At 41.5% G+C, this 25,697-nt stretch overlaps 1 protein-coding gene across 1 annotated transcript; it reads left to right on the top strand.

Annotated features, from left to right (window-relative positions):
• Window positions 1-23: 23 nt before the first annotated feature.
• Window positions 24-24,334, top strand: NMNAT1 (nicotinamide nucleotide adenylyltransferase 1). The gene is made up of 5 exons (XM_068538845.1): window positions 24-283; window positions 18,851-19,017; window positions 21,097-21,280; window positions 22,941-23,086; window positions 23,810-24,334. The coding sequence occupies exons 2-5, from the start codon at window positions 18,903-18,905 to the stop codon at window positions 24,208-24,210; spliced, it is 846 nt and encodes a 281-aa protein (XP_068394946.1). The 5' UTR covers window positions 24-283; window positions 18,851-18,902; the 3' UTR covers window positions 24,211-24,334.
• The last annotated feature ends 1,363 nt before the right edge of the window (window positions 24,335-25,697 follow it).

Here is a 25,697-nt window from a genome sequence, read left to right on the forward strand (position 1 = left end):
GCGCGGTCGCGGGTGTTACCCTCATTAGCATCCGGGCTGCGGGGCGTCTCTTGGAGGGCTCGGGCCCGTCCGCCCTGAGGAGGGGCTAAGTCCCCTCCCCGAGCTCTTGAAAAACCCGCCTGTGGTGGAGTCAGCTCAGGACTGCTTAGGGTCTTTGAGGGTCAGGTACAACTGTCCCTGAAGCTAGGTCACATTGAAGTTTGGAACAGGGAGTCTTGCCCCTTCATTCTTTCTGTTTCTTTCTGTGGAACCGAAAACCTCGGTAAATTTGCCTTTGGAACAGGTGAGTTCACCCTGGGGAAAAAAAAATCTTTTTCTAGAGGCTTCTTGGGCTTGGCGGGGCACTTCTCTTTTTTCTGAAATCCTTAATTTCCAAATCTATAAAAGACTAGATCCACGTTCCTGGAAGCGGACACTCACTCCTCTTGAGAAGGAGACTGCTAGCTGTTGGCAACAGTCTAGAAGTTACTCAGAAATTAGGTGGAAAACCATTTTCAGGTGTTCCCAGCCCATCTCCTTGAAGTCATTAGTCCACAAGACGACGTCAGGGTTTCCGGCGGAATTGCTTCTCAGATGTTGTCTTTAAAGTTAATTCTATTTCAGCTGCCCGGGACAAACTTCCAAGATTACTGTAGAACTCCACCAGAATGAATTATTTGTCCAATTATAGAATTTCTTAATTTATCACCGTAAATTGTTTCTCAGAGTTACAATTTGCATGTGAAACCACTTTTCTAAATCCAACTTAGAGAAGACTGTTGACACACCAGTTGGAATGGTTCCAATAGCCTATCTTGCAAAATGCTTCAGATTCACAGAATATCCTTTGTAAAAGTAAGTGGCTGTCATGTTAATATAATTAGCTCTAATTTTTGACATGTGAATATGTGTGGAAGTGTCAACGTTTTTGTGTAATATCGAACTCTCAGTGACAAATAGTTAGGGCCAGTGCCACACAAAACAGAACTGGAAAATATACTTCTTTCATCGTTTGAAGAACTTGCTGAATAAACATTTTCTCACTGTGTTCATCCCCTAATTTTGATGATGATAATAAGGTGTTCTATTTAGGCATTTATGTTGGTTTTAGTGTGTACAGTCTTAGAAGTGGTGGAGGAAAGGCCTCACCATACGTGCGTTGTATTTGCCAGCTGTTTCTCGGTGACAATCTGATTCAGCGGTTCTATGCTGAGAGTATTCTTACATACCTTTGAGTTCTGTTTAGAGCTAATGGATAATGAAAATGTATTCCTAGTGCATAGACAAGAGAAATTGGTTTGGGTTCCAGTTCTCAAACAAAAATAGAATCCAAGCCTGGAGGGGGAATAGGGAGGGAAGAGAAGATGTTGGGAAAAGAGGAATGAATATTAGGTAAGTAGTCACAGGAGAGAGCATTGGGGAAGAAGCTCAGAACTGGGAGTCATAACTGGAAAACCAGATAAATAACTACTTGGCAGCTGGGAAGGTTAAGGACACCTCAACCTGGACTTGGGATGGGAGTCCAGAGAGCACTAGTTGCTCCAACTAGGTAGGGAAAATGCAGGGGCAGATGAAACTTGAGTGGCTAATAAGAAGTACCATGAGCCAAAGGTGCTCTGAATGCGTGGACCTCTTTCTAATGTCTACCAGTAGATAACGTACCATTGTAAATCTTGTGTAACGGTTAAGAGCATGAACTTTTAGAGTCAAGGTTATTACACAAGCTGTGAGATCTTGAGCAAGTTAATCAACCTCCTTCAGCTTAAGTTTCCTCATGTGTTAGGAAGAAAAAAAGAGATAATAATAGTACCTACTTCGTTGGAGTGTTGTAAGGATCACATGAGTGCTTAGTATATTGCTTGGCACACAGGAAGAACTCAATGGATGTTACTGTTATAGTTGTCACCATCATTATAGTTACATTAGCATAACTGGATATTTATTTATGAGAAACAAGTCCATCCAAAGAGAATGGGTGAATGTATTGCCATTCAGTGAAGAGCACAGGAGAAGAAATAAGGATTCCATAGCAGGAACCCTGAAGCTTTCTGCCCTTCTTTTGTCAGTTTCCCCCACCCCAGGCAACCACTGATCTGTCTTCTGTCATTATAGATTAAATTCTTTTCTAGAATTTCATATAACTGGAATCATATAGCATGTTCTTTTTTGTATCTGGCTTCCTTCTCTCAAAATAATGTCTCTGAGATTCATCCATGTTATTTGTATCAGTAGTTTCTTCCTTTTTATTACTCAGTAGTATTCCATTATTTGAGTATAATAATAATAAACTTCATTCACTTCTTGATTAACATTTGAGTTATTTCCAGCTTTTGGCTATTACGTATAAAGCCAAACCATACAATTCTTTGTGTAAACGTATGTTTTCATTTCTCCCCATTATTTTTAAGCTATGCTCTTAATTTGTACCTAAAATCCTTTCTGTGTGGCCTCCTTAAGGACCTTTCTCCATCAATTATTAGCTTTCTTGCAGGTTCTGTGGCTTCCTAATTGTGCTTTTCCCTCAACCAACCAACATTCTAATTCTATTCTTCAAAAAAAAGTCAAATCAAATAAACAGCCTTCTTTTAACCATGATATCCCCTTGAAGGTAGTCTTATAGTGTCTCTGGGTTTTACTGCCAGGTTCTAGTCTCTCTTTTTCTGTCTACCTACTAGATCTCCCTACTCGGATGTCCTGTCTATACCTCAAGTTCAGCAGCACCTTTAAAACCGTAGTGTGTCTCTTTATGCCTTGCCTCCATACCTCCCAACCTGTGCGTCCCCTAATAATCTCTTTGTTGACTCTCGGCACACCATCTAAGTGGTCACTTAAGTCAGAAATCTCCCTTCGCCTCCTTCCCTCCTCCATTCACTCAGCTCATCTACTTGTAAACCCTTGACACCATCCCTCCTGTTGTTACCCTTCATTATCTCTCACCTGGACCAGTGGAGCTTTACAAACTTTAAGATGCATACAAATCACCTGGGGATCTTGTTAAGATGCAAATTTTGATTCAGTAGACCTAGGGTAGGGCCTGTGGTTGTGTATTTCTAACCGGTTCCCCAGTGATGCCCACATTGCTGTTGCATTCTGTCTCACTCACTCTCTTGGTAAATGTCATCCAGTCTCACGACTTTTAAATACCATCTATATGCAGATGACCCCAAATCTAGTAAATCTCTCGTCCTCTCCCCTGAACTGGGCTCTGTTCTGCGTTACCTACTTAACCCCACTATTTGCATATTTAATAGACATCCCAAACTTAACTTCTTTATAAACTGAACTACTGATCTTTTCCCCTAAACCTATTCCATGGCCATCTTTCTCTTCTCAGTTAAAGGTAACTCTAGTCTTTTAGTTGCTTAAGCCAAAAATTTTTGGAGTCATTCCTGACTCCTCTTTCTGTCGCAGCACACATTCCATCCATCAGCAAATCACATTGGCTCTACCTTTATATCTAGAATCAAATGACTTCTCACCACTTCCGCTGCTACCACCCTGGTCTGTGTCAGCATCAGCTCTCACCCGGGTTACAGCAGTAGCTTCCTATCTGGTCTCCTTTCTTCCACCCTATTTCCCACTACATTCTGTTGTCAGCTTTAGCAGCCGGAGAGATCCTTTGAAAATATGTTTGGTCATGTCACTCCTCTGCTCAGAAACCCTGCAGTGGCTCCCTTTTACCGCTGATGACATCTACCAATACTCTTTTCCTCTGTTAACTCCTGATCAGCCCTTCTGATCTCGCTGGAGACCCTGGAACGGGACAGGCATGCTTCTGCCTCAGGGCTTTTGCATTGTTTCCTTTGCTTAGAACATTTTTCCTTCAGGTGTCTGCATGGCTCACTCCCTTGTCTCTAATTCTTTGCTCAAATGTCACATGGTGAGGCCTTTCCTGACCACCCTATTTAGAATTCCAACACTCCTTATCCTCTTGCCTTGCTTTGTTTTACTCATAGCCCCATTATTTAATATGCCATTATACGTATGCATTTTTTAAAAATAAATTTATTTATTTATTTGTTTTTATTTTTGGCTGTTGGGTCTTCGTTGCTGCACGTGGGCTTTCTCTAGTTGCGGTGAGCGGTGGCTTCTCTTGTTGCGGAGCACGGGCTCTAGGTGCGCGGGCTTCAGTAGTTGTGGCACATGGGCTCAGTAGTTGTGGTTCACGGGCCCTAGAGCGCAGGCTCGGTAGTTGTGGCGCACAGGCTTCATTGCTCACGGCATGTGGGATCTTCCAGGACCAGGGCTCAACCCCAGGTCCCCTGCCTTGGCAGGCGGATGCTTAACCACTGCACCACCAGGGAAGCCCTGAGAATTATTTCTAAAGTGCACTGATATATTACTCCCTATTTAAGCCCTCTGAAACATCCCCATTCCCTACAGGATAAAATCCAAACTCTGAGGGTGGGGATACCCTAAAACAATCTTCTAACAGTTCCATACTAACTTAAAAAGAATTATAGTAAAGTAGAAAAAGGAAGAGAATTCTTTGTGGAATTTTTTGACCTTTCTCCAATGAAATGTTTAACTATGACATATGTCTAATTAGGAATTCCATTTTTACATATCTTTATTTTTAATATAAGTAGAAAATATATATTGAAGACTAATGGTATATTGAATATACCCAAGCTTTCAGGTTAGGTGAGCATGTAGAAATTCAATATTCAATTCAATTCGATTAGTAATTAGAAAGTTTTCACTTCTAGGGTTTAGCAGCTGTGGAAAAAGTAGTGTGAAGACTAACTTTAAATTTGTTTTTTAAATTTTAAATGGAGAGTAGTGGGCTTCCCTGGTGACGCAGTGGTTAAGAATCCGCCTGCCAATGCAGGGGACACAGGTTCGAGCCCTGGTCCAGGAAGATCCCACATGCTGCCAAGCGACTAAGCCCGTGTGCCACAGCTACTGAGCCTGCGCTCTAGAGCCCGTGACCCACAACTACTGAAGCCCACACACCTAGAGCCCGTGCTGCACAACAAGAGAAGCCACCGCAATGAGAAGCCCACGCACCGCAATGAAGAGTAGCCCCCGCTCGCCACAACTAGAGAGAGCCTGCGTGCAGCAACGAAGACCCAATGCAGCCAAAACTAACTAACTAACTAAATAAATGTATTTAAAAAAAAAAAATGGAGAGTAGTGAATGTCAAACATCAAGTATTTTTTTCTTATAGTAAATTTAATGAGTGTAATGCTTAATGTTTTTATTTTCTCAAACTTCCTTTGACATTCTCCCAGAAAGTTGCTCATAGGTGCACATGCCCAACATTTTGCTTACAGCTTCAGAGACTTTGTACCTCTGAAGCCCAGGTCCCAGATTGAGAACCGCTAAAACAAAGCATCCCCCACGAAGTTGCTAAGCAAAAGTTTTCCACTCGGAGCAAACATGGGTTATAGCAGAAAGTGTTGTCAGTCTGTGAGGGACGATTGCTGATCATGGCTGTCTATAAGTTATGAGGGGCTAAAAAATAGCAGTTTTAGAATTTTATACTTTTCACCTGTGTGGAGAAAGAGCACGCTTTGTGCTTCATACGATATCAGTAGCATAAAATAAATGTTTCTTAATGAAATTAACTCTGGTGACTTGGTTTTGGAGGAAATGATAAAAGCATAAAAGTGCATGAAAATTCAGTTTTATAGGTTATGGGTTAAGATGCTGGTTAAATTATGCTTCGAGTTATGCTTATCAATTAAGAAACAGAATTTCGTTTTCTGGAGTTATGTTAAGAACGTTGCGTAATTTCAAGGCACAGAAGTACCAAGCAGGGACTTCCCTGGTGGCACAGTGGGTTAGACTCCACGCTCCCAATGCTGGTGGCCCGGGTTCGATCCCTGGTCAGGGAACTAGGTCCCACATGCATACTGCAACTAACAGTTCACATGCCACAACTAAGGGACCCGTGTGCCACAACTAAGGAGCCCTGGAGCCACAACTAAGGAGCACATGTGCTGTAACTAAGGAGCCCACGAGCCCGCCTGCTGCAACTAAGACCCAGAGCAACCAAATGAATAAATTAATTAATTTTTTTAAAAAGTACCAAGCAGCCTTGGTCTTAAGAAGCAGCCTCTTGCATTTAGAAAGAGTCAGTTAAAAATTTCCAACTAGCGAAAAATGGTTGGATTCTGTATGTATTTTGAAGGTGGAGCCATTAGGACTTCCTGATGGGGTGTGGGGAAAGAAAAACAGTGCATTTAGGATGATTTGAGGTACTTGACTGTAGCAACTGGAAGGATGGGGCTGTCATCAGCTGAGATCTTCAAGTAGATCAGGTTTGGGGGTGAGGGGCAAGATAGTTCAGAAAAAAAGAAACTTCTGATAAAAATCCTATCTTGAGATAAGTTGACATTCATCTGACATGTTAATATTTGGTTAATGACGTCTAGAGAATGTAAAAGGCTGTGTTATTTTTAAATAGTTTCTGTTAACCATAGTAATAGAATTATTTCAGGGGATTTCACTGTTAACGTATGAGTTACTCGCATTTCTACCTCCTAAGTTTTAGCGCTATGTCTGGAATGTGGAAGGTGCTCGGAAAATGTCAGTGTGGTGGATGGATAGTGTGGTGGTGGGTAACTTCCCCTGCAGCAAGTATCACCTGAACAGAGACGCAGATGGAAAACAATCATTCCCATTTGTGAAGATCTGTGTCTGTCATAGATGTGTTGGGAGATGTTTGTATTAAACTTGTTCCTTCTGCCAAGAGATACTGTTCTTCCCCTCAAGAAATGGCATTATCTCCACTTACTAAAGACTTTGAGAGCATCTGTGAGTATCTAGCTCCTACTTAAAATCCCTCAGAATCTGTGCATACACACAGAACAAGTCAAAAGACAAAGCATCATGCAGGTCAGTTGGCTATTTTCTCTAGACAGCAGTTGACTGTCATGATGCAAGAGATTGGTGTAGCCCAGGTAGGGGAGATCGTGATGATTTTTACTCTAAAATCTCCCACTGCACTTTTAAAGAAGTGATAGATTGACCTTGTTCAAATATACAGTCTGGATCACTGTGTTCTTTTGAAACTAGACCTTTGTTCATTACTGAGATCTATATTTTTCTTTTTCCTTCTCAATACTTTTATAGCGGCCATTCAGCTGATGCTACTAACTTCATTGAAACAGAAAAGGAGGTTCAGAAAGTCAAAGTACTAATGATCTCGAAAGTATCTAATAGGAGATCCTTACTGGGGCTGAATTTGGTTGTGATGTCGACCCAGTGATTTTGGTTGAACGATTCCTTTTTATCCATTGTCAGTGCTCATTAATGTTGTCACCTGACAGATTTCTTCCCAGTGACTGGTTTTGATGTGCTTCTTGTTGTCATGGCTCTGATGTTCAGCTGACCACTTCATCTAGGAGTAGCAGGGTGGAGATGGTCACGTGTTTGCTGGCAGTAGTCAGATGACAAGGCTGCTGGAAAAGGCTCAACCTGCCAAGACATGTATCTAAGGCAGGGGACCAGCAGAGCTCAAATGTCAGCTTCAGACTGTTGATTTAGCATCTGGCCTTGGACAGGTTACGCTGGCCAGCCAAGTCAGCCCCAGGCTTGAGCAAAGCACTGTAGGATAAAGAATGGGATCTAATTAAATGGAGTGGAAATAATGTGAGAAGGATGGCTTTTTATATCCCATTCTAACCCTCTCTGCTTTTCTTTGCTCTTAAAACTCTAGCTTCTTGGAGCTCCTGCTTTAAGAGGAGCTATACATTCCCCTTGCAATGTAACAATCCTAGCTGAGCATTTACTTCCCTTGAAGGACTGGTGAGCCTTTAAATAGGTATGGGTTACGTGGGAAGTTTTTGCTTACCTGTAGAAACCACGCTGCTTACTGAAAGCATCACAGACAAGTAGTAAAGTTCAGGAGTCATTTTTTCCTATATTTGGGAGGAAGAAAGCACTGTTAGGAATACTTGTCTTTTTTTTTTTTTTTTTTTAAACAATGATCAGACATTGATTCTTTTTTTAATTAATTAATTTATTTATTTTTGGCTGTGTTGGGTCTTCGTTTCTGTGCGAGGGCTTTCTACAGTTGCGGCGAGCGGGGGCCACTCTTCATCGCGGTGCGCGGGCCTCTCACTATCGCGGCCTCTCTTGTTGCGGAGCACAGGCTCCAGACGCGCAGGCTCAGTAATTGTGGCTCACGGGCCTAGTTGCTCCGCGGCATGTGGGATCTTCCCAGACCAGGGCTCGAACCCGTGTCCCCTGCATTGGCAGGCAGATTCTCAACCACTGCGCCACCAGGGAAGCCCCAGGAATACTTGTCTTTTAATTGCAATACATATTTTAAATGTTTTTGCTGAAAGGATTTAAACAAAGGCACCAACTTAGTAGGAGATGGAAAGCTTGCTGCTTAATGTGCCAACCCCGTCCAGCAGTTCCTTCCACCATTGATTAATGTCTTAACTTTTTTTTTTAATTCTAGTAAAGCAGACTTCACCCTACAAAAAGAAAAATCTCTCATGGAATTTTTAAACTTTCCCTGTTGAAATGTTTTAACTGTGATGTGTCTACTTAGGAGCTCTATCTCTCCATCTCTATTCTTAGTGTAAGTAGAAAATAAATGTTGAAGACTAATGGTGCATTGTATACAGCCAAGCTTTCAGGTTAAGATGAGCCTTTGGAAATTCAGTATTTACAAACGTACACAGTCGGTTGCCAAAAATGTTAACACTACGGTGCAGACTCCTTCACTGAAGGACCCCACCCCAAATACAGAAAACATCCTCTTCAGTGCCTGTGGGACCGGTTCCATCTGAGTAAGCAGCACGGTAAAACCTAAAAGGACAGCAGAACAGCATCAGTTTACTGGGTTGAATTATCTCAGAAATATATTCCTTTTTTTTAATTGAAGTATAGTTGATTTACAATGTCTTGTTAATTTCTACTGTACAGCAAAGTGAGTCAGTTATACATATATTTGTTTCATGTTCTTTTCCATTATGGTTTATCACAGGATATTGATTATAGTTCCTTGTTGTTGATCCATCCTATATATAATAGTTTGCATCTGCTGATCCCAAACTCCCAATCCTTCCCTCCCCCACTCCCCCTCCCCCTTGGCAACCACAAGTCTGTCCTGTATGTCTGTGAGCCTGTTTCTGTTTTGTAGATATACTCATTTGTATCGTATTTTCGATTCCACATATAAGTGATATCATATAGTATTTGTCTTTCTTTTTCTGGCTTACCTCTCTTAGTATGATAATCTCTAGGTCCATCCATGTTGCTGCAAAATGGCATTATTTCATTCAGAAATATATTGTTGAATGCAGACCCTAAATAGAAGGTGTTTCCTCGTGTATCTACTGTGGAACAAAAGTGCTCAAAACCTAGCCAGGCTAAGGTTTTCCTTTGATCGAGGTCATGTGCTTACTATCGGCAATGCTAGTGATAATAACTGTGAGAGTTTTTTTTTTTTAATTCCCCCATTATTTCATTTAAACCTTACAGCAAAACTGTGAAGCAGGTATTTTTATCTCCATTTTAGAAATGAGGGCAAGGAAGGTCAGAGAGAAGAAGTAGCTCCTGCTGTTGTGGGATGACTGTTTGGCCTCCCACCAGGGAATTCTCTGGAGACTCTTTCTAGAACCATGTTAAGGCACCCAATAACTTTTTTCATTTTATAAAAATTTAGACATAGTCTTAATTTAAAGTGCACATCACTCTTAAAAGTACATACAAAGGAAAATATAACTAAAATATATTAGTTTAAGGTATTCCTAAAACTTCAGCACATTTCAGAGTCCAACTCTTCTGTGTCATTTTTTTACTTCAATTAGTTGGGGTCCCTGTTTTTCTACCTATATCATCTCCTTAGTAACTATTTATTGAATGAGTGGATAAATCTGATATTTTTATAACTGTAAAGAATTTTATGACATCAAAACAAGACATTAGTATTTAATTTAATTTGGGTTCATATTCAAGTTGTAGGATGACTAAAAGAGATACTAAGGAACTTTTTAAGAATTCACTTCAGGGACTTCCCTGGCGGTCCAGTGGTTAAGATTCTGCTCTTCTACTGCAGTGGGGCACAGGTTCGATCCCTGGTTGGGGAACTAAGATCCCGCATGCCATGCGGCATGGCCAGAAACCAAAACCAAAAAAAGAATTCCATTCACCTGAATTCTAAACGTGAATTTCTTCTTAGGTTTCAGTCTTTGAGCTCTTGAAGAGGAAGAAGTCCTATCTTACCCGTTTTTATTCTAGTAGTGTCTGGCAAATAGTAGACACTTAATAAGTGCTTGACAGAATGACTGCACACTTACCAATTGTGAAGAAAGTAAAGATGATATTACCAACCAGGTTGGTGAGGAGAGGTTGACTGCAGTATCGAGAAGATCTGGGCCTAAAAATCAATACCCTGGGTCATACATTAATTGATTACTTATTAGAAGAAATCCACGCTGTTATTGTAACACCAGAAGGCACTGACCCTTGAATTCTAATTGTGGCACTAGGTTCATTTGGCTCCAGGCAACTCACTCCTCTTAAGAACCTTGGTTCCTTTACTGTGACTGCAAATTAATTAATGCTAGCATTAATAAAAATATTATTAAGAGTTATTAATATCTTAATTGGTGGACAAATAATGTTTACCATTTTTCTAATTCCTGTTAATTTGATATTTTGGTAAAAAAACATTTTGTGGAAATTCTGGCCTTCTGGAGTAAGGAAATATGCCCTACCACACACAAACCTCTTATAGTAGAAGCTGGCAAGTTTGAATTAGGCTAATTACAAGGAGTATCACGGTTTCCATTCCTTTCCCATCACTTAAGTTTTCAGATTTTTTTTTAGAATTGTCACATTTTTAGAACTGCAGTTTATTTTGAACGTATCAAATTGCATTTGCCTTGTTTGCCCGAAAAAGGTATTAACTGACTTTTTCGGCCAAAACTAATTTCCAACATAGAATCTGAAATAACAAATCAAGTCATAATCTGTTTGAGTGTGCCTGTGTCACCCTCAGCCTTGCAGATGTTAGCTAATGCTAGGCTGTTGGGACTGCTCTCTGGGGAATTCATAAATTGAAACGTCGGTGCTCTCATTGTTTCCCATTTGACCTCTTCTTATGCTAGAAGAAATAACTGTTGATTAAAAGTTAAACTCAAAAAAAAAAAAAAAAAAGTTAAACTCAATCTGCCCAAATCCCAGCTCTCCTCACTGTACTGAGATTTGTGACTCTTCAGAGAGGTGAAGCAGGTGACTACCATTGATAATAGGGGCAAAACAATGGGGCAGGCTGCAATTAAACACATAACAGGAGTGGCAGAGGGCACCCGAAACATCTGCACAGGTAAGATGTGCATGCTGAGCTGCCAGGGGAGGGGGCTGGCTGGAGAAAGAACTTACCTCAGCAGAACATAGAACTGGAGGGTCAGAATGGTGATCCCAAACAGGAACACTGTCACTTGGCTGCATGGGACACAGTGAGTTACATTATACATTACTTTTTTCGTGATAAAATGCCTTCAAGAAACCAAATTCAAGTTCTGTTTCATGATAATGTTACATGAAACCACAGAAATAAAAGTTTTAAACATAGCAAAGATGAACTGAGATCCATCCCATTACAGCAAAATTATGTCTAATAATACTTCAGTAAGAATAATAGTTACCATTTATTGAGCTCCTACTATATCACTGTGATTACTGGTCTCTAAGGAATCTTGAGAACCTTGGTTTCTTATTTATTTGTTTATTTGTTTATTTATTTATTTGTGGCTGTGCTGGGTCTTAGTTGCAGCATGTGGGATCTTTAGTTGCAGCCTGTGAACTCTTAGTTGCAGCATGTGTGATCTAGTTCCCTGACCAGGATCGAACCTGGGCACCCTGCACTGGGAGCATGGAGCCTTAGCCACTGGACCACCAGGGAAGTCCCTGAGAACCTTTGTTTCTTTACCATGGCTGTAAGTTAATGCCATAAGACAACCCACAAGCAATAGTAAGAATTATTAATGTTCATAATTAATAGACAAATGTGTCACATTTTTTATTCACTTTCTCATTTAATATGCACACAATCCTATGAAATGGGACTGTGGTTTCCCATTTTATAAATGAGGAAACTGAGGCTCAGAAACTTTAAATGTCTAGTCTGAGGACAAACACCTAGTAGTAGTGAGCAGTAGAGCTACAGCAGAGGGAGAGCTACAGCATGGTTAGGACCCTATGGCCCTGTACTGTGCTCGCTCTCCCTCCAGCCAGGTGGTTCACACTGAGTGAGTTAACATACCTACCACAACTTACACAACCAAATGAGGTCTGTGGTTGCCGCTCAATTTTGAAATTCTTTTGAGATTACACGTACATAGTTTCCGCACATATAGGAAAAATCTTCCTTAACTAATAGTTCTATCTCTTCACTGTAAACTGTTATTCACCTTCATTATTTATTTTATTAATTGGACTTAGCACTGAATGACTTTAGGGTATTTGTAGAAATTAAATCTCCCCTCCAAAGACAAAGATTTACCCCCAGTGAAGGTACTCAAAACAAAAAGCAATTTCAAAATATACCCCCAGACTAAAGCAATGGCACATTGTTAGAACTAGAATATGGTTACATGTTTAAGGTTACTATTTTAAAAGGAATAGTGTTCCTTTAGAGGTGTAAATCTGAGAAGTTGTCAAGTCAATTGCATTAACAGTCGTCAAAATAGATTTAATTATATTGAGCATTCTGAAGTGTGACAAGAAAAGCCAAACAGTTTTTCTTTTAAGTTAATGTTTTAAAAACTGACTTAATGTTTACAAAATGTTTCATTAATGTTTACACATCAATGTTTTTGAAACTTAAAGTCAGTGATTTTAAAGTTGAAAGTAAATTTTACTTCAACCTCAGGACAGCCTCAGGAAGCAATGAACTTTTTGCCACAGTGGGCTGAGGAGGGACACTTACAGCCTGAGCTGATGAGATCTTGGCAGCCAGCAGTGCAAGCGGTAGGCTGTGTGAGCCAGACAGAAGTGAATCATGGTGGCCCTGGTCCTTGAGCACCTGGAGCAAGGCAAGGAAGACCCAGAACAGTCCCGTTAGAGCTTCCAAACCTCTTCTGCACTCATTCTTCCCCTTCCGAGGCCCCCTTCCCTCCACACGAACCCTTCGGGGATACGGAGGAAGTACTCTCCAATGGAGAGGGGCAGATCCTTGTTCTTTGAAAGCCACTCTAAGCTATGATAGAAGCTCGCTGTAACCTAATTCTTCTATGGCTTTGAGGATCTAAAGTCTAAAGCTGGCTGTGTTAACAGTGAATTAATAGAACTGAGCTGGATATTTGAGACAGGTCATGAATGTGAAAAGAGAGAAAGCTTCCTTTAAGCTGAGAGATCAGCTTCCCCTAGCCCTTTCCCCACCCCTTCCCTTGGGGAGGACCTGGAAACCTGAGCTCACCCCCAAGGTCAGGGAGGGGCTTCAAGCTCTTTGTTCCATCCTTCCCTGCACAGCCAGCAGCTCCCTAGGGGATCTGTACCTCCTGCTCTCAAGCTTACTGTTCTTCCAGCTCACAGCTTAGTCTCCCTGGGGAGTGGTACCTGAAACTTGAGGTGGATGGGGCTGCAACTGACGCTGGACTCCAGCTGAATCAAGCCCCTCCACCACGGTCCTTGAGAGCATGCTCAGTAGCTGGCCAGATACCCTGATTTCCCTGTGGGCCCAGGGCCACCCCATAATACCACAGGTACTTTGCATGGGAGTTGGGGGGCAGATAAGGAGTGGGAGGGGGGGAACAAGCCCCAAGTGAATCCTGGTATCATCCTTGGGGTGATAATTGAAAGGTAGGACATTTAAGTCATTCTAACCAGTGAACTCATTTTTTTAATGCTGTGTGGAGCATTATTGACCCTTCTCTCCTTTATTTCCTATTAACAATTAGCAGTGTCCCTGTGATCCCTGCCACTGTTTGGAGTAGACCTCAAGTATTTATTGAATAAATGTTTCCTAATTTCCATTCCCACTGACTGTACTTAAATTGAAGCTTTCTTTACTTTGTAACTGGCCTTCCTATCTTGTTTTGCCCCTTCCAGTTAATCCAATAGCATCACCATCATCAGTATTATCACTTTCCTCACAAATAACAGCTACCATTTCTTTTAACACTGCACCAGGCACTGTCATAAGCACTTTGCCGTATCATATCATGATCTTTATTTTACAGATGAGGAAACTTAAGATACAGAATTAAGTGATCAGGTCAAGATCATACAACCATATAAGGATTTTAAACACTCATGTCACCTTATTTTTCTAGAGCATTGTTTTTCTAGAGCCCTGTTGTCACTCCATTGCTCAGAAACCTTCGAAGCTTCCTGTTGTCTAAGGAACTGAAGTTCACATTCCGCAACTTCTCAGCCAGAAGGGCTCATTTCCAATCTACACAGCTCCAATTTATCTCGAATTTTTCTTTTTTGGTGAGAGAGAACCTATGAGTCAGGAAACCTAAATTCTAGCCCTGGTTCTGCCACTCACTAACTTTGTCTCATGCGAGCATAAAATCTGAGCAAAAGTAAGTTGGTCAAACTAGCAATTGGGTCTGAACACAATTGGGCTACAAATAAATGGTCCTGATACAGGTCTTTTGAGTGTTGGCAAGACAGGTACACAGTGAGATGTTTTATAGCCTTAATTTCCAACTCATTCTCAACTTATTATTTCTTCGAGATGTTTGTAATAGTGAAAAATTAGATAAATCTAAATGACCAATGATAGACGACTAACTGGAAAAACTAAATATCTAACAATAGATTATTATTTGGAACAAACTAAATGTCTTTGGCCATTTTTTGTTCTTTTATGTTGAGAATTAAATTATAATGTGCATGAAAAGTAGTTTGTAAGTTAGAAAGTATCATATAAATGTTAGTTTCCTTTTTTCTTTTTTTGGCCGTGCCGTGCGGCTTGTGGGATCGTAGTTCCCTGACCAGGGATTGAACCCATACCCTCGGCAGTGAGAGCTCAGAGTCCTAAGCACTGGACCGCCAGGGAATTCCCAAATGTTGGTTTCTTTATTGTCATTCGTTATGTTTCAACTTTAATTATAAAAATACTTCAAGCTCTGCAGGTGATTCCCTAAAAGTTCCCAAAACACTTTGAGCAATTTGGCATCCAGGGAACTCCTGAAAGTATTTTATTTATTGATAGTTAATAGGGAGTGTTTATTAAAGAAATAATTAGAACTGAGTGCTTTGAGTTGGAGATGGGTTCACTGAGTCACAGCACAATGAATGAAAAAGACCCCCACTATGACACATCATTATGGCATTTCAGAGCATTGGGGATAAAAAGAACATGCTTCAGATCTTCCAAAAAGACAAAGCAGGTTACAGGGAAAGGAACAAGAATTAAAATAGCACCAGACTTTCAACAGCAGTGTTCGGTGCCAGAAAACAATGAAGAATGCATTCATAATTTTAAAAGAAAATTCCAGCCTAGAATTCTCTCAGTTAAGGAAGAATAAAGACAGATTTATTTTATCTCCCATTTGCCCTTTATTATGAAGCTATTTGAGGATATGCTCCAGAAAAGTTAGGAAGTAAAACAAGAAAGACAATGACATGGTTCTAAGAAATAGGGGATCTCCCTTAGGAGAGAGATGAAATATCATATTTCAGAATGACAGATGCACAAATGGGTTAGAGATTTTCAGCCCAGATTAGAGAAGGAATTTCAGGAAAAAAGCCTCCATGAAAAAACAGCTTCAGTAGAGTAATAATAGTTGATTGAACCATTTGAAATTGATTTGTTTTGAAGATCAGAAAGAGTTGAAGGACTTTCCTGCTGGCGCAGTGGTTAAGAATCCACCTGCCAATGAAGGGGACATGGGTTCAATCCCTGGTCCGGGAAGATCCCATATGCCACGGAGCAGCTAAGCCCGTGTGCCACAACTCCTGAGCCTGTGCTCTAGAGCCCGTGAGACACAACTACTGAAGCCTCAGCGCCCAGAGCCTGTGCTCCGCAACAAGAGAAGCCACCGCAATGAGAAGCTCGTGCACCGCAACGAAGAGTAGCCCCCGCTCGCTGCAACTAGAGAAAGCCCGTGTGTAGCAATGAAGACCCAACGCAGACAAAAATAAATAAATAAATACTTTTTTTAAAAAAAAGAGTTGAATTACAGCAACATGATATGCAGCATAAATAATTGCTGTATTCATAGTGTGTTCGTTACTTGCCAAAAGCAGCTTTATGTAGCATATGTGTATTGTCTCATTTAATTCTCACAATAATCATGAGGTAGGTAATATTATTTTCTCTGTTTTAAGACAGAAACACTGGGGCAAAAGGAAGGTTAGGCTAGGGTTAGGTTGCCCAAGGTCATCCAGCTCATGTAAGTATTGGAGCTGTGGTTTGAACCTGGACAGCCTGATTTCAGAGCAGGGGTTCGTAACTGTTATGCTGTATAGGCAGGAGGTTGGAGGATACTTTTTTGTGGACGCTGACCCGTGCCAGGAGAAAGACCTATAATACAGCCAAGTTCCCCTACAATGAAGCCCACTGTGCAAAAGCCCTACCTACCCACTTAGAACTTCCTATCAGCTCTTTGAAGGAAATTTAAAATATATCATTAATATTGGTAGAGAAATAAGGGAGCGTAATGCATTGGTGAAGCAAGAACAGAATACCATAAAAAGGAACATTCAGAGGACAAAGGTCTAAAAAATTGAGTATTGGGAATTCCCTGGCAATCCAGTGGTTAGGACTCAGCACTTTCACTGCCGAGGGCCCAGGTTCGATTCCTGGTCGGGGAACTAAGATACTGAAAGCCTCGAGATGTGGCAAAAAAAAAAAAACAAACAACTGAGTATAATAGCAGAAATGAAAACCTCAATAGGTGGATTGGAGGATGAATTTGAGGATATTTAGAAATTAGAGCGTGAAGGTAAGAGATGGAAAAGAGAAGAGAAAGGATAAGAAAATTGGAAGACCAGTCCTGGTGCTTCAGCTCTAACACTCAGGCATTTCCAAAGAGAACAGAGAAAATGGAAGGTAGAAAATCATCCGTGAAATAACTCAAGGACATTTTATAGAACTGCAGGTTATGAGTTCTGAGATTGAAAGGGCCTGCTCAGGGCCCAGCACAATAGATGAAAATAGAGCCACACTAGAGGACATCACTGTAAAATTTCAGAATATTTGCGGACAGAGTTCTCGTAAGCTTCAAGGGAGAAATAATATAAGCCACATTAAAAGGATCAGAATTACTGGAAGTGACTTTGGATTTCTCACTGTTAGCACTGAAGTCTAGAAGCAATGCCTTCAGAATTGTGGGAGAAGGTGATTTTCAACATAGACTAGAGATTCTTTCTCTCTCTTCCCGCCTATACATAATCTATGAGGATTAACTCTCAAACACCCTCACAACTCTCTCCCAAACTTCCCAAATGTATAGCCTGAGGGTAATGGGGGTGTATGAGCTAATCTTCTTTGATCATGAGAGAGAGTAAATAGACACTCTTTGGATAAATTAAGAAATAACATTATAAGCACATAATATAGAATTACAATAAATTTGACCAGAAGAAATAGCTGAAAAAGTTAAAAGTGGTCGCCTCTTAAGGATTTGGTTGGAGGGGTTGGTGGGTGAGATATGGGCAATGACTGTTGCTTCCATTATGGGCCTTTTGTCACCCTATGATTTTAAATCTATATACGTGAGTTTGTTTAATTAAAAAAAATTTTTTTTAATTTATTTAATTTATTTATTTTTTGGCTGCATTGGGTCTTCGTTGCTGCCCACGGGCTTTCTATCGTTGCAGTGAGCGGGGGCTACTCTTAGTTGCGGTGCGCAGGCTTCTCATTGTGGTGGCTTCTCTTGTTGCAGAGCACGGGCTCTAGGCGCATGGGCTTCAGTAGTTGCGGCATGCGGGCTCAGTAGTTGTGGCTCGTGGGCTCTAGGCACGTGGACTTCAGTAGTTGCAGCACACAGGTTCAGTAGTTGTGGCTCACGGGCTCTAGAGCGCAGACTCAGTAGTTGTGGCGCACGGGCTTAGTTGCTCCGCGGCATGTGGGATCCTCCCAGACCACGGCTCGAACCTGCATTGGCAGGCGGATTCTTAACCACTGCGCCACCAGGGAAGCCCTAATAAAAAATTTTTAATAAAATTTTAAAATCAGTTGCCTTGCATTAGTTCATTAGGGTTATGGAAGGATCAAATGGAATAAATGATATGAAAAAGAGTTTGTCTGTTGTAAACTGTTATTCAGTTGAAAGTGATAATATGACCATGTTGACTAAGAGGCAAAATACGGTTTTGAAGGATGGGTGTTGCGGAGTTATATTTGGTGGGTGATAATGTCATTGTATCTGTTAACCACGGCCACAATAGTGCAGTCGCAAAACAAACATTCGCTTTGCTCATGAGTCTAAGCTCAGCTTGTGGGTTCGCTGATCTGATCCAGGCTCAGCTGATCTCACCTGGACTTGCTCGTGCATCTAAGCAGATTGTCTGGGGTTTGGATGGTCTAGGATGGCCTCAACCACATAGCTGACGGTTAGCTGTCTGTCAGCAGGAGCTCTGTCCTGCAAGTTCTGTCATCCTCCAGCAGGCTAGCCTGGGTTTGTTTTCACGTCAGGAGCAGGAGTCCAAAAGAGAGTGGGAGTGTACAACACCTCGAAGGCCTAGGCTCAGAATGGGAACACTTTCCCATGTGCCACATTGTTTGGGCCAAAGCAAGTCACAAAGGGTGCGAAGGAGGTTCCATCCTTTTATGGTAAGAGCTGCAAATTCACATTGAAAAGGAAGGGTGGAGAAAAGGGGCCATTTTTGCAATTCACCCAGCACAGTCACTGAAGCCAACTATTTATTCCACCTATTTGGAATGAGAACATGGAAAGACATCAGAAGACCTGTAACTTAACTTACTTTCTTTTTCCTTTGTAGACAGAGAGGTGTCAGAGTTTTCCATTTAGATCGACAACTTCAAATTCTCAGCATGGAAAACTCAGAGAAGACAGAAGTGGTTCTCCTTGCTTGTGGTTCCTTTAATCCTATCACCAATATGCACCTCAGGCTGTTTGAGCTGGCCAAGGACTACATGAATGGAACAGGTAGGAACAGTAACCAAAAGCAATGATGGGGTTCAGGATGCACTACCCTACAATACAGCACTTTGGCTTATTGGATAGTTTAAGTGGAAGGACTTTGATAAAACAGCAGAAGCAGGAAGGTCACTCTGACCTCCTCCCTCCACCCCTCTTCCCTGAAGCAGATCGTAAAACGTTCATGTGAGAGGTGCTCTCCCTAAACCTGGAGAAAAGGAGCATCCTTATCTCTGAAGACAAAGGGAATTCAAACAAACATTCTTTGCTAAATTCCCCTGAGTTTTCTACACTTACCTTGTACTCTTTGCCCTATCATATTTCGCCATGACTGTCTACCCTTCATCCAACCTAGCATAAAAATACAGTAAGTCCCCTATATAGAACAAGTTCCGTTCCAAGAGTGAGTTCATAAGTCCAATTTGTTTGCAAGTTCAACAGAGTTAGCCTAGGTACCCAACTAGCACAATCGGCTATATAGTACTGTACTGTAATAGGTTTATAATACTTTTCACACAACTAATACATAAAAAACAAGCAAACACAAAAAATAAAACATTTTTAATCTTACAGTACAGTACCTTGAAAAGTACAGTAGTACAGTACAACAGCTGGTATACAGGGGCTGGCATCAAGTGAACAGGCAAGAAGAGTTACTGACTCGAGGAGGGAGAGGAGGTGGGAGATGGTAGAGCTGAAGGATGGTCAGCAATAGGAGATGGAGGGCAAGCTGCAATTTCACTCACACCTGACATTGATGGCACAGGTTCTGGTTCCTTGGTTCTTTGTTGGATTCAATTCCATCTACCGTCTTGAAAAAACAATCCAGTGATGTCTGGGTAGTAGCTCTCTTTTTCTCATCATAGATGACATGGTAGCACTGGATTGCATTCTGAACGGCTGCCGCAACCTTCATGTACCGTTCTGTGTTCAGGTCCTGTGCCTCAAAAACTAACAGTGCCGCCTCAAATAAAGAAAATCCCCTTGCCATTTCCTGCGTCGTGAATCTCTTCAGTTCTTCAGTTACTTCTTCTTCCTCTCCTCTCTCTTTGTCCTTTCTCTGGGCCTCCAATTCCATCACAGCTTCATTAGTAAGCTCCTTGTGCTGCACAGCAAGGAGTTCAGTGAAGTCGTCCTCTTGCAAATCTAGCTGTAAATAAAGATACTATACTACTGTACCCTTACAGTACTGTACAGTAAAGTACACAAAAGCACAACCACTTGTAGAGGATGCGGTGCACGTGACAATGTACACCAGACATGTTAACTAACTTATGTGACTGGACATGCGAACACATGTTCACGTCTTTGAAAGTTCGCAACTCGAAGGTTCATATGTAGGGGACTTACTGTACTTAGGTTTAACTGTTTCTTGGAGTCTTCATTTCCTTATGAAGGCTCCCGTGTCGTATAATAAATCTTACATTAAGTAAATTTGTATGCTTTTCTCCTGTTAATCTATCTTTGTCAGTTTCACACCCCGCCAGGGACCCTAAGAGGGTCGAAGAAAACTTTTTCTCCCCTACATACACACAGATTTATTTTGTTTTGTTACATAAGTGATCATGCGGTGTGCTGATAGGTGGATGGGTGTCCAAACTCACTAATAATCAGGGAACTAAAATAAAAAATGAGATATATTCTGCCCATCACATTGACACAAGTTTTTAAACTTGATAATGTCAAATATCAGGTGTTGGGAAGGAATGGGCTCTTGCGTATACAAATAGATAAAGGCTTTTTACAAGGCAGCTTGGCAATAGCAATCAAAATTTAAACTGCTGAGGAATGGGGAGTCAGTGTTTGATGGGTACAAAAATTTCACTTGGGGAAGTTGAAAGAGTTCTGGAGATGGACAGTGGTGATGGTCATACAACATGTCACAGTACTGTACACTTAAAATAGCTTAAATGGTAAATTTTATGTATATTTTACCACAATTAAAAATAAATAAATAAACCTGAATCCTTGTGAAAAAAGGAGGAGGGGGGGGGAAATCTGTGATTATGAAACCATATTGATGATATTTCCTGTGCATAAAATCTAATTTGTTATAATACCTCATATCAAATCTAATTCTTTACCCAGGAAAATATGAAGTTATCAAAGGCATAATTTCTCCCGTCGGCGATGCATATAAGAAGAAAGGACTCATCTCTGCCCATCACCGAGTTATCATGGCAGAACTCGCCACCAAGAACTCAAAATGGTTGGAAGTTGATACATGGGAAAGTCTTCAACAGGATTGGATAGAGACTGCCACGGTGCTAAGGTATTCATGGTGCAGTCAGCTTTGCCGTGCCATTCCTGTGTGAGGTTATCACACGGTAACAGGACATGCGTGGTGCTCAGCCTTTATGGCTGTCACTGTGTTCTGAGATGTTTGCATGCTTGTTAACTGTGTATCCCTGTTAAAGAATAGAGGAAGCACACCTGGCCTGTCTGTGCCCCAAGTGAGAAAGGTAAAGTTGTAAGATGATGTTACTGTGGTCAGTCTTCTTAAGTATAAAAGAGAGAGGCTGGTAATTTAAGGAAGAGAAGCCGTGATGCTTGATCACAGAGAGAGCTGGTTTTGGGAGCTGCTTCCCTGACAGCATATGGGGGTTGTCACAAATCGCCGTGCTCAGAACTCTGAAACAGCTCCAGTTTAAGGGTTCAGAAACCAGAGTGAGTAACATCTAATGATTACTGAATGTTCTCTTGAGTATAGAACACCAGGACTTTCGGAAAAACCTGTCTAATATCTATTCTTAGAGTTCGAACCTTCTGGTTCTAACCATATCAGTTAGGGTTACGATAGGAAATAGAAACCACTCTGAGCATTTTAAGCAGAAAGGGATTTTAGGTGCTCATGCAGAAATGTGGAAAGGGCTGGAAGAGTAGAAGTGGTGGCTTGTTTCAAGGTCATGCCTCCTTAGCTGCAGTTGGAGTTCAGGAAACTGTTCCTGCTTCTGCCAACGATGCTGCTCTTGAACTGTCCCAGTCTATAGGGTCTGGCCACCACGCTGACATGGTAAGAGATTACTTGTCGGGGTCCAGTATATACTTGTTTGGTTTTTTTGTTTGTTTGTTTAATATTTTTTATAGGAATTTTTTTAAATTAATTAATTAATTTATTTATTTGTTTTTGGGTGTGTTGGGTCTTTGTTTCTGTGCGAGGGCTTTCTCTAGTTGTGGCGAGCGGGGGCCACTCTTCATCGCGGTGCGCGGGCCTCTCACTGTCGCGCCCTCTCTTGTTGCGGAGCACAGGCTCCAGACGCGCAGGCTCAGTAGTTGTGGCTCACGGGCCTAGTTGCTCCGCGGCACGCGGGATCTTCCCAGACCAGGGCTCGAACCCGTGTCCCCTGCACTGGCAGGCAGATTCTCAACCACTGTGCCACCAGGGAAGCCCTACTTGTTTGTTTTTTATGTATTATTTGTGTGAAAAGTATTATAAACCTATTACAGTAGAGTACTGTATAGCCGATTGTGTTAGTTGGGTACCTAGGCTAACTTTGTTGGACTTACGAACAACAAAGTCCAACTTTGTTGGACTTACGAACGTGCTCTCGGAATGGACCTCATTGGTATTTAGGGGACTTACTTTCTGTAATCAATGTTAACGCTTGTTTTTATGGCACAGACGCATACAGCTTAGAATAGTAATAGCTACCATTTGCTGTGCTCCCAGGATTTTCCTTGCTTTCCATTCTTGACAGCCAGAGCCCAGGGCTGCCATATCCTGGCCAGCATCCGTTCTGACCCAGCAGTACTATGTATTCGAAGGCATCCATTCTGAGTAGTTGGGCACTGTCTGTACCTGTGGTTAAATGTGTTTAATAGCTCCCAACCTTTAACATTGCGTCAGAGGCTCTTAGGCATCTCCAGAGGGATGACGTTTCAGTTGAGCATTGTGAGAAAGAGAAATGTTCTATTGCTTTGTTGCTTTATAGACACCATCAAGAGAAGCTGGAGGCCAGTAGCTGTGATCACCAGCAGGACTCCCCTGTACTGGAAAGGCCTGGACGGAAGCGGAAGTGGGCTGAACAAAGACAAGATTTTAGTCAAAAGAAATCACTAGAGCAAACAAAAACAAAAGGTCTGTGTGTTTTGCCAGGACTTACCAATGATAGCTGATAAGACTCTAGGGCTGAGCAAGCCCTCTTTGTATTTTACTTTCATATTCAGTATGTGTGGGTGCCTGGAAAATGCCCCTTGTTAGTTTTCTTTTCTTTTCTTTTTTCCCTTTGGCTGCACTGCACAGCTTGCAGGATCTCAGTTCCCCGACCAGGGATTGAACTCAGGCCATGGCAGTGGAAGCCCAGAATCCTAACCACCAGGCCACCAGGGAACTCCCCACCCCTTGTTAGTTTTATGATGGGAGGAAGGGAGAGTGAGAGGCACCCTGAGCTTATTTCTCCTGCAGGAGGTAGACCTTAACTTTTGAGGGATCCTGGATCTCTTTTTAGAGAATCTGAATCTGATAGAAACTATGACCCCTCTAGCCAGAAGAACACACATACACATTCATTTTGATGCAGGGAGTTATTAAAAAGGCAAACCCTGGGACTTCCTTGGTGGCGCAGTGGTTAAGACTCCGCACTCCTAATGCAGGGGGCCTGGGTTCGATCCCTGGTCCGGGAACTAGATCCCAGATGCATGCTGCAACTAAGAGTTTGGATGCCACAATGAAGGATCCTGCAAGCTGCAGCTAAGGAGCCCACCTGCCACAACTAAGACCCAACACAACCAAATAAATAAATCAATTTTTTAAAAAAAAAAAAAGGCAAACCCTGAAGCTCTGTTTTCTTCTTCTTCCCAGGTGTGCCAAAGGTGAAGTTGCTGTGTGGAGCAGATTTCTTGGAGTCTTTTGGTGTGCCCAATCTGTGGAAGGGTGAGGATATCACCAAAATCGTGGGAGACTATGGGCTTATATGTGTTACTCGGGCTGGAAATGATGCTCAGAAATTCATCTATGAATCCGACGTGCTGTGGAAACACCAGAACAACATTCACCTGGTGAATGAATGGATCACCAATGACATCTCATCCACAAAGATCCGGCGAGCCCTCAGAAGGGGACAGAGCATTCGCTACTTGGTACCAGACCTTGTCCAGGAATATATTGAGAAGCATAGTTTGTATAGCTCCGAGAGTGAGGAGAGGAATGTTGGGGTGATCCTAGCTCCTTTGCAGAGAAAAACTGCAGAAGCTGACACATAAGACATTCTCCAGCATGGTATTGTGGACTTCCCTTTTGGGAATTTGAAACAGTGTGGGTGTTAGTAAATGGGGGAAGGAATTGTGATCCTCTTTAATAAATTAAAGTTTAAAAGGTTGGTAAAAATCAGTAGTAATTTAAAATCAGGTTTATCTTTTTATCAGAAGTTACTAAGATGAATGATTTCAATTTTTTTTTTAGGAATATATAAATCCCTTTATCTTTAAAACGAGATTAGTAGCACAGCTAATTGTAGAAAAACATTATAGAAGAACATTGAATATGCAAACCCCTTTATCATTATTTTTTTATTATTATTTTTATAAATTTATTTTATTTATTTATCTTTGGCTGCCTTTTGGCTGCGTTGGGTCTTCATTGCTGTGCGCGGGCTTTCTCTAGCTGCATCGAGCCAGGCCTACTCTTCGTTGCGGTGCGCAGGCTTCTCATTGCGGTGGCTTCTCTTGTTGCAGAGCACGGGCTCTAGGCGTGTGGGCTTCAGTAGTTGTGGCACGTGGGCTTCAGTAGTCGTGGCTCGCTGGCTCTAGAGCGTAGGCTTCAGTAGTTGTGGCGCACGGGCTTAGTTGCTCTGCGGCATGTGGGATCTTCCCGGGCCAGGGCTCAAACCCATGTCCCCTGCATTGGTAGGCGGATTCTTTTTTTTTTTTTTTTTTTTAATAAAAAAGTTTTACCTAATCTTTATTACCAGGATAGCATGAAATAAAAAGCTCTTAAGCATTTATACACAGAAAAAAATAAATAGGGAGACTGGTAGGACTCAGTATCCGTAGTAGCTAAAATAGGAAAAGGCCAGGCACTTTATCAATGGAGTCATAAAACAGACTTAACCAAAACTGCAAGCTAGGCAACAAGCAGTTTCACTTCAGAGACTTTATTGCAGGGCCCCAGTTTCCTTATCTGAAAATAAATGATTATAAGTAACAGTTATCTGAAGGGAGAATTCTGGGAGAATTAAACTATCCCCTACAAGACCCAATGAGCATACTTAGGTATTAAGACCTGATTGCTTAGGGTGTGAAAGTTCACAGCACAGTCTACTCCAGGACCTTCCCTAAAGGTTTAAAAACCTCAAACAAAAGTTCTTAATACAAGAACCAATGTTTAAAGCATAAAATCCTTACTTGGAGTGTTCAGCCCAGTTGATTATCAACAGCTATTTATAAAATGCTTCAATACTGATGATATTAAAACTACCAAAACTCTGTAATGATCACAAAGATTTGGCCTCCCAGGTTAGAGTCCAAAGTCATTCTGACACCTGATAACATTGCAGAGATGTCAGTCAGATGCTTCTTAACCTAACAACGTGGCATCTGCTGTCTATGTTTGCCGTCAATCATAATCTCCAGCCATCTTCTTAATGTGTGACAATTTGCTCTTCAGCTGCTTGCAGTAATTCCTCTTACTTTTGTAATCTGCAGATCCCTTAACTTGTTTCAGTCTATTGTGTTCAGCAGCAGCAGCCATG

Source organism: Eschrichtius robustus, chromosome 3 (assembly GCF_028021215.1).
Source record: "Eschrichtius robustus isolate mEscRob2 chromosome 3, mEscRob2.pri, whole genome shotgun sequence".
Classification (NCBI taxonomy): Eukaryota; Metazoa; Chordata; class Mammalia; order Artiodactyla; family Eschrichtiidae; genus Eschrichtius; species Eschrichtius robustus.